This window comes from Otolemur garnettii, unplaced genomic scaffold (assembly GCF_000181295.1).
Source record: "Otolemur garnettii isolate 467f Iridium unplaced genomic scaffold, OtoGar3 scaffold00006, whole genome shotgun sequence".
NCBI lineage: Eukaryota > Metazoa > Chordata > Mammalia > Primates > Galagidae > Otolemur > Otolemur garnettii.
In genome coordinates this window covers 26,948,885-26,963,765 of record NW_003852401.1, presented here as the reverse complement: position 1 = coordinate 26,963,765, position 14,881 = coordinate 26,948,885, and the positions used below count along the sequence as shown (strand labels likewise).

The window sequence follows — 14,881 nt, the reverse complement described above, 5'->3', positions numbered from 1 at the left end:
AGGTCTTATATCCACTGAGAGCAAATTCCAGACAGTAGCATGCAGTCCAGCAGCTTGTACTAGCCTCCTTAGCCTCTGGCATCCCATGTTCCTTCTCTTGTGGCCTTCACGAGTGCACAACCAGCCGGTTTATTTGGACCTCTGCCTCATCTTTCTCCTTTTGCGCTTCAGCCTGCACATTCGCTTCTTCCTCCACTTTGCTCTCATGGCGCGGAGGTTTCTAGAAAGATGGCGCTAAGGCCGAGACAGAATGGCAATTTCTTCATGGCATCATTAATTGATTGCTGATGCTACACAATTTCTTTTCAAGATAAGACCTCAATCTATTGCCCAGGCTGGGGTGTAGGGGTGTTTAGTCTCAAACCTCTGGGCTCAAGTGATCCTCCAACTTCAGCCTCCCATGGAGCTGAGACTAATTTTTAAGTTTTTTTGTAGAGATGGGTCCTTGCTTGTTGACTAGGCTGGTCTCAAACTCCTGGGCTCAAGCAATCCTCCTGCCTCAGCTTCCAAAATGTTAGGATTATAGGCAGAAGCCACAGCACCTGGCTGATGTTATATAGTCTTGACTCTTATTGTATGAATGAAGAAGAGCATTCACAAATAGTGGCTCCTATAAATTAGGTTCATAATACATCACTATTTTTTGTTTGCTTTTTTCCCTAGGTAGGTTTTGTCTTATGAATTCAGCTGTCCTTTAATTAATATTAAGACTAGGTTATACTCTCCTAAGCTGCACTGGATACCCTGTGTGCTAGTTAATAAAATGGGTTTTATAGCCCAGGGAGAACTGGGTTCACTCCAGGTCTGCTACTTATGTTGAGTTTCACTAGACCCTTTATTGAGCCTCTTCAAGTAAAGTGGCTAAGTGAATAGAAAGTGAGGAGGGGTGTGCCCAGCATGTACAACTCCCTCAGTACGTTTGGATGATTGAGGTTGTATGATGATGGGCATGAGCCCAGAGTAAACACTTCCCATGAAGAATGAGTTGACCATGGAGTTAAAAAAAAAAGTAGAAAAATAAAATGTCAAAATGGAAAAATATTTGCACATCATATGACAAAAGGCTTTTCTCCCAGTATAAAAAGCTTTAGTATACTGCATAAAAGAGCAAGAAATTAATTTTAAAGAACAGCCAAGGATATGATCAGGAACTTAACAGAAATGGAGATATATGACTGACATATAAACAAAAAGATGCACAACCTTGTTCATAATAAAATAAATGTCACTGAGAGACCATAAAGTTGGTGAAAATCTAAAACTCTGATATAGCTCCAGGGGAATCGGCACCTTGAAATGATTAGTGGGAATGTAATTTGATGCTTTTTTTATGGGGGACATTTTCATAACGTCTATCTAAATTACAAACGTACCTAATTCTTTGATCCACCAAATGCATGCCTTCATGTTACCCTACAGATCAACTTGTCCACGTACAAACCAACTATGTGTACATGGTTACTCACTATGATAGCCTAGACACCCCTTGCAAGAGGACTGGTCAAATTAATTAGGATTTAGCTATATAATGGAATATTATACTGCATTAAAAAAGAGTAATGAGGATGCCTATTATGTACTGGCATGGCAAGATCCCTAAGGTAAATTAAGTGAAGGATGATGCAAAATGCTGCATATGGCATGCCACCACTTGTATAAAAAAAAGAAAAAAATTCTTTTGATAAGCATATGCATTAAAAAGTCCTTGAAGGAAAAACAAGCCACTAGGAACAACGATCATTGCAGCTGGACACTGGTTAACGAAAAGCATAGGAACAAAAGGAATACTTTTCACAGTATTCCTTTTTAAAACAGGACAAACCCTATTATGTATTATCATTCATAAAATTCAATAATTTTTAAAAATTAGAGGATAAAAGCCATAAATGTATGCCCCGCCCCCAGAGCTCTCCAGGTCCAGCACCTTGGCACAGTCTGTTTACCTCTGCATATTTAAGCTGCTCTTAAGAATACAAAATACCAGCTTGACTTGAATGAAGCTCTAGGGAAGGAAATGCAAATGAATGAGATTGCTGGGCCCTGATATTTGTCAGGGCCTACCACGCACAGGAGCAAGATCAAACAGCAAGTCCAGCAAGGATCAGCCAGCAGACACCAACCTGGGTTTTCCGAGGCTTCAGGCTGGCAGCCCTACTGTGCGTGGGTGTGGGTGTGAGCCCACAGAGTCTCCTGGGCACAGATACCAAGTGCTTAGCAACTTTTACCCGTGGCAGAGCTGCCAGGTGCTAAAGTTTCCTGCACGTTTTCCTTGCCCAGAGCCTGGAATTACCTGCCATGTAACTGTGCCCAGAATCTAGATTTAGCAAAAATGAAGTCTGAAGAGGAGCAGACTTCTTCACAGTTTAAGGTTTACCTTATGTTTCTTCCATGCATTTATGTAGTGTGAGTGGGGGAAAAAAAAACCCTCATTTTTTTTGTCTTGGCGTAAATTGAGGCTTAGAAAATTTTACCTATGGGGTTTTGGGCAGTAGTTTTAGATGTCTGGATCCCACGGGCCAGCAAAATTTCAACAGTAAAAATCTGGAAGCCAACAGTGAATTTTCTAGCTTTATTTGGGCAAGAACCTAAACAAACACACTATGTTTCCTATCATGTCATAAAAGGGTATTTTCATCCCCCAAAAGGAGGAAGGAATTTCAAATAAAGGACAGTTCTTGCTCTGTCTTGTTCTTTCCCCCTTTATTTCACCAAGGAGCCATTCAAGTTTGATCATGGGCCAGCTCTGGCATTTTGACATTTACCTCTTCTGAGTAGAGGTACTCATTTTTGAACTCCTGCCTTAGTCTGAAAATACATACATTAATGGACATTTATGTTTCAAATTACACAGTGTTTAAGCTTGAGCCACCCTCTGGAATTCCCCATTTAGCAGATAAAATCAAAGACCAGGGAGGGACAGTAATGGTCCAAACTGGTCAGGAACAAATAAGATTGGGAGATTAGCCTCTAACCAAAATAGTGGAAAAGTCACAAGCAGATAGTGTATCTTAACTTAGACCTGACCTTCCTCTGTCAGTCTTCCTTTCCAGGATTCAGTTACAGGTTGCAGGGTGCTCCCTGCTCAAATATGCCAATTATTTTTCCTTGAGGCCCTTGCACCTCAGGGTCAGGTGGGTAGAATTTCACTTATGGAAGCTTTGATCACATAGGTGGCGTTCTCATCTGTATGTACTATGACCATCACAGCTTTGTTTATGGGGTTTTAGAACTTTATAACCAAGTACTATTTTTGTTGGCATTGGACTGAAAGATTTGGTGATGAGCAATGGTGTAAAACTAATTTAACATCTAATTTAGAAGACATTCAGGGGATCCAGTTCTGGAGCTGAGACCCGGAGATTTGTCCTTTGCAGGGCAGCATTTTCTATTCAGTAAGCTTCCTTTGTTTCAAATTATAACCATCAGTAGTAGGCTTAAGGACTTTGGACAAAACTCATAGGTCCACAACTCTTGGATGCTAGCAAGGGGTGTCACTTAAGAATGCTAAATTCCCGCTCTTTTGCTCAGTGAGCAGGACAATATCCCCTGTGATGTACAGACATCAGACAGAAAAATTCAAGTAGCAATACAGTTGGACAGGTGATGCTATAGTGCAGTAACAAACTACTGGTAACACCTACTCTTCAAGTTGGACCTTTGTAAGTAAGGGTCTAAGAAGCAGCTTGAGGTGTTACTAACTGCCTCTGCCAATTCAAGCAAGGTGGAGATGGCTTAGTCTACACTCAACTCTTTCTGTAGCTCATGAAATAAAATTGATGCTCTCTCTTGCCAAATGAGGTAGCGCTCTTGAATGGAAAAATCAAACCAAACCAGAGACATATTCTTTGCTGGTGCCAAGCTCCCTGTGCTGAGCACTTCTGTGATGGGTACATGTGAGCTGCACTGAATACCTGGGGGCTACACTATCTTTTCAGGCCAATCAGCTGACAGCCAATCTTTCAAACTCAGCATCTGAATACTGCTTAAATTCCAAAACTCAATACAGTAAAGCATTCTGGGATATCATATACTGAGAACATGTGACATGACTGATTATCTAAAGGTTAAACTTCCTAAGAAATTATTATACCGGAAAATTGCATCTGGAAGGCAACTTCAAATAAAGTGTTATAATAATGTAAATGCAGTGCATGTAATTAATCTTTTACTTTGAACTAAAGGTAGAGGTAGATAGCCTTTATTAATAGGAAATTAGTTTCTCTCTATTCCCACCAAATATCTGTTGAATAAATATTGAAATTGTTTTGACTTGAAGGGGTATCATGTTATCATTTTGCCCAAAAGCAGCCACGTCTCCTGTGCCATCCTGAGAAGGCCGGCAGTTTAGCTGCATGTACATAAAACTTGGTACAGAATGTCAGGATAGATCAGGGGTTGGCAATCTTTTTGGATAAAAGGCCAGATAGTAAATATGGGGCCATATTCTGTGCGGCAATTGCTCAACTCTGATGCTATTATGGAAAAGCAGCCACAAACAATTCACAAATGAATAGACACTCTGTGTTCCAATTAGACGTTAAGAGCAGTGAGCCAGATTTGTCCCTTGGGCAGTCGTATGCGGGTTTATCTCAGCATGCCTTGACGTGCAGCCAGTCAAACCTGTAATATTGAGCAATGATATTTGCAATGTTTATATCTGCAGTCTCCAACTCTTTGGGCTGAAAACCATCACTGGTCCATGCCTGTTAGGAACCAGGCCATACAGCAGAGGTAAGTGGCAGGTGAGCAAGTGAACCTTCATCTGTATTTACAGCCGCTCCCCATCTCTTGCACCACAGCCCGAGCTCCGCCTCCTCTCAGATCAGAGGTGAGATTAAATTCTCACAGGAGTGTGAACCCTATTGTAAACTGCCTGTGCAAGGGATGGGATCTAGGTGCTGCTCCTTCTGAGGATCTAATGACTGATCTAAGGTGGAATTGAGGCAGCATGATACTAGTGCTGGGGAGCGGCTGCAAATACAGATTATTATTAGCAGAGAGGTTTGACTGCACAGAGACCACATTAAGTTATTGCTTGCAGACTTATATCAAAACTTTAACCCCAGCCTCTGGTCCATGGAAAACTTGTCTTTCATAAAACTAGACCCTGGTGCCAAAAAGGTTGGGGACTGCCAACTTCTATGAACTTCATGTATGTTTGCTTGTCATTTAAGATAATGTTTTACCCTTGCAATAGTTCTGTGGAATTCTCTCTTCCTGTGAGGGTATTTCTTGGCTATCCAAATAGACCTTGAAGAGTGCATCAATCAAGCCCAAGGACAGTCTATTTTCTGTAATGATCCTCATGTCAAGCTAAACTCCTATTTTATAAGTGAGGAGATTAAAGTGTATAGGCTTAAAAAAATTTTTTTTTCAGTTAGATAATCATTCTAGAATATGGAAAAATATTTCAAATTTTCTTGCCATTTTAAACTATTTAAAAGTAGTTTAAAAGGTAGCATTAGTCTCTCCTGGAGAGGAGAAGAGACTACAATTGGCTCTCGGAAGACCAAAGAGGCTGATCTAGGTCCATAACTCTAAGACAAAAGCTGGATATTTTTCCTGATTCAATAAAGCAGAAATACCATCTTTGCTTTATCACCACAGTGCAAAGAAAAATGAAGTTTTAGGGCCAGCCACTCTTGAGTGCATTTATTGGCTATTTGGCCTTGGGTTTAGTGACTTAGGGCCTTAATTATTTCATATGCCCAATAAGTGTTTTTGGTAAATGAAGGATACTAAGAGTAAGCTAATATTATGTATCATATAAATAATATACTACAGTCATAAAACTAAGCTTGGTTCTTAGCTGATACTTAAAAATCTTTGTCTCCCTTTGTGAATTACATTCACATGGTACAAACATTATCGACTATCCTCTCCTTTCTTTAGCTTATCAATACAGGAAACCTTATCAACATTCTTGAGCTTTTGATCACAGCACAGAATTTGTGGTCAAAATACATTAAGATATGGTCATGGTTCTCTTACTCATCTACTTTGTGATTATGGAAGATTATGAAACCAGATAGTTAAGAGTGATTTTTATATCCTCTTTCAACCCTTAAATGCGATCTACAAACTGAAATAATCCATAGAACAAATATGTACATGCTATCTAAAAATAACCCGAAAACTTTGAAATAAATAAATAACACAATATATTTGGTTGCTAAGGGAAACAGATTCGGGCGCTTCCGAGCAGTAAGCAGTAAATGAGAACATTCAAGTGCTTCCAGTAATTAGTTCTATGACCCTGGCAGATTCATTGGATTTTTGAGCCACCAGAGAACTCTGAATGTTTCAGGTGCTCACAGCCAGGGCCCATCCTGCTCACCTTCCCCTACCCTCACCCCCCAGTGGGCCTAGAAATATGGGGCGGGGAATCATTATTTGACAGATTTATTTAGTTATAATTGATCTACAATAAACTGTACAATTTGTTAAATTTTCGCATATGTATACACCTGTGAAAACATGGCTACAACTGAGATACTAAATTTAGGGGCTTTTGGTTGCTATAGTAATTAAGAGATCTTACTGGCAGGGCCTTGGGGGGACCCCTCTTGTGAAATCTGGGATCTTGCACAAAGAGTTGTCTCATCCACAAGAGTCAATAGCACCTCTGTTGAGAAACACTGAGCCCAAGCCCTTTGCCAAACCCAAGAAGAAACGGAATCCAGATGAGGAAACTGATGTGAGATCAGTATGAGTTTCTTTTGTTTTCATGCAAATACCTCTGGAGAGTATGTTACTTAAACAAAAAATATAGTATTTGCTAAAGACATTTCTTGGCCTGAAACAAACCTCTGATATCGTATTGACACTTACAAGCTGCAAATACTCTAAAATGGTATATTTTAAATGAATCCGTGGATGGCCTCTAAATAAGGGCAGGCCAGCCGGCTAGCTCCTCCACCAGTGGCATGTAGGCTGCTGACCACTTTAGATGACAAAGTGAAGGCCAAAGCTGCTAAAGTGTTTACACTTTGGCTTCTACTCCTGAGGAGAAGGTAAAAAAAATCATTATTTTCCTTAATCATAATGATGTAGTAGGCCTATCGTCCATGAACAAAAGAGGTGTACTCAGAAGTGCTCTAAGTACCTAGTGGATTAGGACCTCGTTTATGTACTTCTTGTAAAGCATCTCATACAGTGTCATATATAATTTAATTGCTATTAGAGAAATTTTGCTATATAAAACACTCATTTAAAATAATGTATTAGCTTTATTAGTTATAAGAGCCTTGTATACGTACTAACTCCAAGAATAAAATTTGCTATCTACTGAATGATTATCAATCTAAAATGGGAAGTAATGTGTTGGGCCAGTGGTTCTTAAACTTTTATGTGCTTAGGAGTACCTGGAGGGCTTGTTAAAACAGATTGCTGGCAGTACCCGTAGCTCAGTGGGTAGGGTGCCAGCCACATACCCCGAGGCTGGAGGGTTTGAACCTGGCCCAGGCTAGCTAAAGAACAAGGACAACTGCAACAACGACAAAAAAACAGCCGGGCTCTAGTCCTAGTTACTGGGAGGCTGAGGCAAAAGAATCACTTAAACCTCAGAGTTTGAGGTTGCTGTGAGCTGTGACACCATGGTACTCTACCCAGGGTGACAGCTGGAGACTGTCACAAAAAAGAAAAAGAAAAAAAAAAACCACCCAGATTGCTGAGTCCCATCTGCAGAGCGATAGAGCCTGAGAATCTCCATCTCTAATAAGCTCCAGGTGGGCCTGGGGACCTTATGCTTAGGCCATGGGTTCCCCAAGTCCCAGCAATAGCCAGCTATGTTGATTGTGTTTTTAATCATCCACCTTTTTACTGTCCCCTGAACCCATGTCACCATCCTTCCACATAAGTCCTCCACTCCTCTTGTTATCTGTAGCCCCTACCCCCCAAACACGGTTAAAATGTCAGGATAGCAGCTCTAGAAAAGCCTGAGAGCTTGAACACCTGCAGACACATGAACAAGAGTCATGAGCCTAAAAAAAAAAAAAAAAAAGAATTTTTTTTTTTTTTGAGACAGAATCTCACTTTGTTCCCTTGGTAGAGTGATGTGGTGTCATAGCTCACAGCCACCTCAAACTCTTAGGCTCAAGCGATTCTCTTGCCTCAGCCTCCCAAGTAGCTGGGACTACAGGCACCCGCCAAAATGCCTGCTATTTTTTGTTGCAGTTGTCTTTGTTGTTTAGCTGGCCTGGGCTGGGTTTGAACCCGCCAACCTTGGTATATGTAGCTGGTGCCATAACCACTGTGCTATGGGTGCCAAGCCAAGCCTAAAAATTTCTACCAAAACATTAGGATAAACTCATGATATCCTGGCTTTCGAGGGAAAAAAGAATGTAGTTAATACACATTTTGGGGTGGGGGGGGATGATAAACAGACTATTAAAGTCAAACACAGAAAATTTCCAGCTACAGAAAGAAGGGTCATGAGCAGGGACTCTAGTTCTCCTGGTTGCCAGTGGATCCTGGAGCAGGAAACTTCTACAGTTCCAGTAGACCAACTTTATTCTTAAGTTAAGCTCATTTAAACCAAAACTAGGCTGTCTGGGTTCATAGCTGATTTTTTAAAATGTCTGGGCTGCTGGGTGACTACGTGGAAAGTGACTGCACATTCACCTAAAGGTTTTATGTTTAGGCAGTTGATAGCTGGACACAGAGATAAATGTGTGAATAGCCTTCTTCTGAAGAATTTTTTTCAAATAAGATAATAAGAATACTAGTGTAGGAGTCACCTTAGCCACTCTCACCCAAACCCCGGAATAAATAACAAAATTTTGAAGAGAAGTATTTATTTGAAATGTAAATGTCTCTGAAAAGTCAATTTTCATAGCCCCAAAGATAAAACAATTATCCCCAAGTCCCCAGATTTAATATCTTTATTTTTATTTTCTAGACCATTTTCTTTGAAAAATCCTGTCAGTTGTGGTAACATTTTCAATTTAGTAATGATTACTTCTTCTCTTCCTAAATGAAGGTAGTTATAGACTTTTAAATTTATTTATTTATTTTGTTGTGGTAAAACAGACTGCAACATAGAACTTGCCGTCTTGACCATTTTTAAGTGTATAGGTCTGGAGGCTTAGGTGCCTTTACACTGTTGTGCAACCAGCCTGGTGCAGTGGCTCATACCTGTAATACCAGCACTCTGGGAGGCCGAGCGGGGAGGTTCACTTGAGGTCAGGAGTTTGAGACCAGCCTGAGAAAGAGCAAGACCCTGCATCTATTAAAAATAGAAAAACTGGCCAAGCGTTGTGGTAGGTGCTTGTAGTCCCAGCTACTTGCGTGAGTGGAAGATTGTGAGCATGAGACAGGAAGATTGCTTAAACCCAGGAATTTGAGGTTGCTATGAGCGAAGCTGATGCCACAGCGCTCTAACCTGAGACAACAGAGTGAGACTGTCTCAAAAAACCCCAAAATTATTGTGTAACCACAAACACAAATGATAAAAGCTCAAGGCAACATGTATGGGTAATGTTGGTGTTTTTGCAAATATGGTGTCAAAACAGCAGAATTCTCACACATTTTCAAGAGGAAAGTTAAAGTCACCACAAAGGAAGAAGAGAGAGGCGCTGGAAGACTGGATTCACATGCCAGGGCCAGTTGTGGTTCCTCCAAGCCTATTTTCTTACATTAAGCATAGCAAAAACCTGGTAGGAGTCTGCTTCGTGGAAGCCTTCTTGTCTATACCAATGGCAGACATTACTCCGAGGTTACTGAATTCTTTCCCACTGAATCTCAAAAGCCTTCTCCACCTGGTCTTTTAAGCATTCGTCATAACTATTTACAGCAGGCCCATAGATGATGACCACTTTTCATCTCCATATACTGCCCATGGGCTCTTAATGCATCAGGCAGGAAAGTGCCAAGCATCTGAACTGCTGTGAGCTCACCAGATGACCAACATGTAAATTAATACATGTAAACACAGGCATGGTGGGAAAGTCCTTCAATAGGAGGTTGTCACAGAAATGTTCTTACCTGGGGAGGAACACACTTTCCACCACATAAAAGTCTTGCATGAGAACATCTCGTTCCGGCTTGGAAGTGAGATTACCCACGGTGTAGCCTATTCCCAGCTGGATAGCACCTTTAATAGCAGATGATGCAGTCTGCAAAGGAAACAGGGTCTCAACGTTAGGGCCTTGTATGATGCTGCAAGCAACAAAAACAATAGAGGGAGGCTGGATTTTCTTTCTTGTTCCTAAACAATGAGGGAACTGACGTTTGAGAAGGTGACAGGTTGTTTCTTCTGATGGAGAATCTATTCCAAATACTAACATTCCTTCTTTTCAGGAAATTATTTGTTGTGATAGTCTTTCCAGCATTTGTAGGTAGCTAAGGCTAAGTTAAAGTCCAACATGCCCATCTTTCTTTTATTAAAAACTTAGAAACTGTGGCTCAAAGGAGTAGGGCGCTGGCCCCATATTCCAGAGGTGGAGGGTTCAAACCCAGCCCCAGCCAAAAGCTACAAAATAAATAAATAAAATAAAATAAAATAAAATAAAAATTTAGAAACTTGGTAGAACACTTTCAATCTATAGCATTATAATTTCTGCCCAAAACTAAATGGCACAGATACTTAAAAAACTCTGAATGTCCATAACTATAAACGTGTACCTATGGGTTAGTAAGAGTATTTTCTCTTCATAAGAAATAAGAGGCAAAAAATGATTTGAAACCATAATCAAAATTTCCAACATTGATCTGTGCTAAAACATACAGCATGGGAGACCAAGACAGTAGAACCTTCACAGGGGACCACTTCCTCCCATTGACCACCTCCTTAAGTGGACGGGATATTCACCACATATACTCAATGGAAGCTTCTCATGTTGACCACCTCTGTATGCTGACTGGTTTGTTACAGCCCCATGGGTGATCAACTTACAGAGGTTCTACTATATTTCCAGTTTATTCTTTTTCTAATATCATTCCACAGTTAAGCCGATGTAATGTTAACTTGGAGGATAACTGCCATACAGTATGTGTGTATATGTATGTGTATACAGACACATAGTTTAACCAACCTAATAAGAGAAATAACAGAATAACTCAATTTAGGAAACTTAGAATGTTTTCTTCTTAATGGAGAAAGTGGGTTATACGTTTTATGCCCTGCAGGACCTAATGTAGTACCATGTACACAGTGGAGCTAAATAAATACTTAAGTTAGTGTTTCTTAACCAGGAACATGTGGCAATGTCTGAAGACATTTTTGGTAATCACAAGTGGGGGTGGGGCGGGTGACATCTAGTGAGCAGAGAGGCAGTGAGTGCTGCCCACATCCTACATTACACAGGGCAACCCCCACCACAAAGAACTACGCAGTCCAAAATGTCATTACTGAGGCTAAAAAACCCTGACACGAACATATGTAATAAAGACCATCCATTTTATAGAAAATAATTTCTTTTTGAATTAATATTTCCATTTTGCAAATCCAAGACACGGCCCCACCCTTCCCACATGCTTTATTCTTTTTTTAATTTCTTCACACTTTTTAACACCCAACAACACCTCTCTCTTTTTCTTGAAAAATCTCTCCTCTTGATATCTACGATAGAACATGGTCCTGGGACCACCTCCAGCTCTTCTGATGGTCTCTCCTGTTATTTCTTTACTGACTTCTCATATTCTATTTGGTGTCATTGTAGTGTCCCTAAAAGTTTGGTCCTTGACCCTCAGATCTTAATTACCCAGGAAACCAACACTAATACCGTTTCTATGCATACGAAGATCAGATCTTCTCAATTATGTGAATGCTGCCTCTGTCAACACAGGCAGCACCTACAGAACTAGACTAGTATCTTACAAACTCTCTCCCTCACCTTCAAGACTGGCTCTCTCTCCCACAGCACTGTAATCTTCAGTCACCTAAACCTGAACCTCAAAAAGACCACATCTAGAACAGGGCTGGTCTTGAACAAAACCTTGTTGACCTGACCTGAAATGCCATGCCTGATCAATACTGATCAGTCACCTCCACATACAACTAGTAATTTTATTTTCCCAATAATGACATCATTTAATTGCTTTGCTTATTCCAGTGTAAATATTATGTCATCCTTAGTGTGAGGACGACAATCTATATTCCCGAAATGTCAGGTGGTAAGAAAATGTCTTGGTGTTTTTCCTTTTTCACATACTGTTTATTTAAGATCCCAGGGTAGAAAGACAGCAAAAGATTGAGACTTAAGCCCACAGTGCGTCTAGTACTTTAAAAAAAGTTTGCTATTTTAGTATTTCTTCCCTGAGCTCTGCAATGCCACCAATTGGCGTCAGTGACCTTTTGTACCAGTAGCTCTGACTTCTACAGACTGAAATGGATTTTCCTCATTTTAACCTTGCATAAAAATTCAAAAGGCATCTCTTCTCCTGTCCATCACTCAGAGTGATATGGCACAAAACATTCTGAGCCCAGCCTACCTGCAGACACACATGCTTTCAAAATGCTTAGTCCTCCCTGACTCTGCTTCCCACCGCTGCCTATATTTCCGGTTAATTCAGGGAAGCACCATGGTAACTGTCATGTTAACACTTCTTGGGCTGGAATAATCTGTCAAACGAATAGAGGACCCAATGCCGTGTGGTGCCTGCCCTGGCAGGAGAAGACAAAGTTCTGACTGGTCTATACTTGGTGCTCTCAAACTGTAGGGAACATGGGAATCACTGGGGACACTTCCTAAAGCAGATGATGGGTTGTATGCTCAGAATTTCTGATCCAGAAGGTCTGGGGTGAGGCCCTATAATTTGCTCTTACTCTAAGGGGCACCTAGGAACATATTTCTTGTATAAGAATAAGATTTTAGTCCCTGAAGGAAATGAGATTTTGGAAAGGAACCTGCTGACATCTGTTTCATTAAACCAAAAAACAGACTTATAATAATATTACTCCCCTTTCAGATTACTTAAAATTCAAGGGCTCTGATGGGAGAAATAAGAAAAGTAGTTATTAATCTTTTCTGAACAACTAATTGGTGCCAGAGCACTTGACATATAGATAACAACAATTATAATCACAATCTATCATAATCATAGCACATAATCACAGCACATGTTTACTGAACGGCGGGCACTGTTCTAAGTGCTTTCTGGTTATATGAACTGTTTCATCCTCGTGATGACTCTACAATTTGGGCCCTATTATTATCCCTGTTTCATGGACTCAAGAAGGTTTAGCAACTTCCACAAGGTCACACAACCAGGGAAGAGGTAAAGCTGGGACTCACGCCTAGGAAGGCGGGCTCAGAGTCTCAGCTATGAGCAAGCACAGTCTGCTGCTTCTAACATCAGACTCTCTAGCTTAACCCTCTCAAGGACTGGGAAGTTGAGTGACAATTATTCCCCTTGACAGGCGGGGACTTAAGGCTCAGCAAGGTGAAGTAACTTGCCCTGCTCACACTGTGAGTGTGGGGTTAGTGTGTGGTGGAATCTGACCGCTGAGCCCTGGCTACTTCCTCCTGGGTTTTGTTCAAATCAAAACCTACAGTCAAAGGTGGAAGTTCTTTTTTTTGAAGTCTGGATGTTTGACCTCAGCAAAGAAAGCAGCTCTTAAGACAGCGGTTCTCAACCTGTGGGTCGCGACCCACAGGAACTATATTAAAGGGCCGTGGCATAAGGGAGGTTGAGAACCACTGCCCTAAGAGAACCATTCCTGTTGAATGGCTAAATGGGATAAAGTATTTTATTTGCTTTTCATGATACCCAACCACAGGGAAGTAGAAGAAAAATTTGCAAACTTCTTGGTACACCAGTATAAACACCATCGTAATGTCACTACTGGTAACATGGGGTTAATAATATTTTGCTGATACCTTGAAGTTTCCTTCTCCCCACTTTTGTGTAAAAATTAAACACTTTAACCGTTTTTAACTGATGCTTTAACTGATGTTTTGGGGCATAATATAATACATTTTATATATGGGACCTAAGAAAGCTGAAGTCACAGACCTAGAGAGTAGAAAGCTGGTTACTAGGGGCTACTTGGGGGTTGGGGAGCTGTCAAAGGTTACAATATTTCAGTTAGATAGGAGGAGTAAATTCAAAAGGTCTACTGTACAACATAATTATTCTAGTCAATAACAATGTATTGTATTTTAAAAACTACTAAGAGAGCAGATCTTAAGTGTTCTTGTTACAAAAAATAACTGCATGATGTAATGCACACGTACCTCAAGTTAACTGGCTTGACTGAGCCACTGCACGATGTATACATATTTCAAAACATCATGTTATACACAATATATGTAATTTTTATTTGCCAATTAAAAAATAAAATAGGAAAAAAAGTGCTTCTTGTCTGCTTCATACAAATGTCTGATTATACGTCTTCACTACGGCATATGGTTTATTAAGCCATTAACAGGAAAGGCCTCAGCACCGGATATTCCCCCCTTGGATGTCAGGTCTGGCTCAACAGTGAATCAGATGTGCTTTAAAGCTATGGGGGAAAAAACCATGCAGAGATGCTACCTGGAATCTCTGATTCGCAGATCAGTAGTTAGGATGATGACAAAGAACCTTCCGTGTGAAGCACTGATGACCGCACTTCTAGAACCTACAGTTCTTTTCCTGCAACTCTGAGCTGCCAGAGCCCCCTTCCTCATACCAGGACCCCACCAATAGGCCAGGGAGACTGTGGGGTTGGCAGCTTTGTGGGTACACACACGAGCTCCTCTGAGTTTCTCTGCTTGGCTGTGCATATGCTCTGAGACGGGACCATTGCCCCTTCTAGTGCCAAGGGGAGACCTTTGATTGCTTGAAAACATATGGGTCGGTTCGGTGCCTGTGGCTCAAGTGGCTAAGGCGCCAGCCACATACACCTAAGGTGGTGGGTTCGAATCCAGCCCGGGCCCGCCAAACAACAATGATGGCT

The 14,881-nt window shown here is 40.9% G+C and overlaps 1 protein-coding gene across 1 annotated transcript in view; it reads right to left on the bottom strand.

Moving 5' to 3' along the window:
* The window catches only part of PIP5K1B (phosphatidylinositol-4-phosphate 5-kinase type 1 beta), a 176,827-nt gene that overhangs the window by 123,697 nt on the left and 38,249 nt on the right, over nt 1-14,881 (bottom strand). Inside the window, exon 2 of the mRNA XM_003782928.2 lies at nt 9,985-10,115. Coding sequence (XP_003782976.1) covers nt 9,985-10,115 — 131 coding nt within the window. The remainder of the gene's footprint in view (nt 1-9,984; nt 10,116-14,881) is intronic.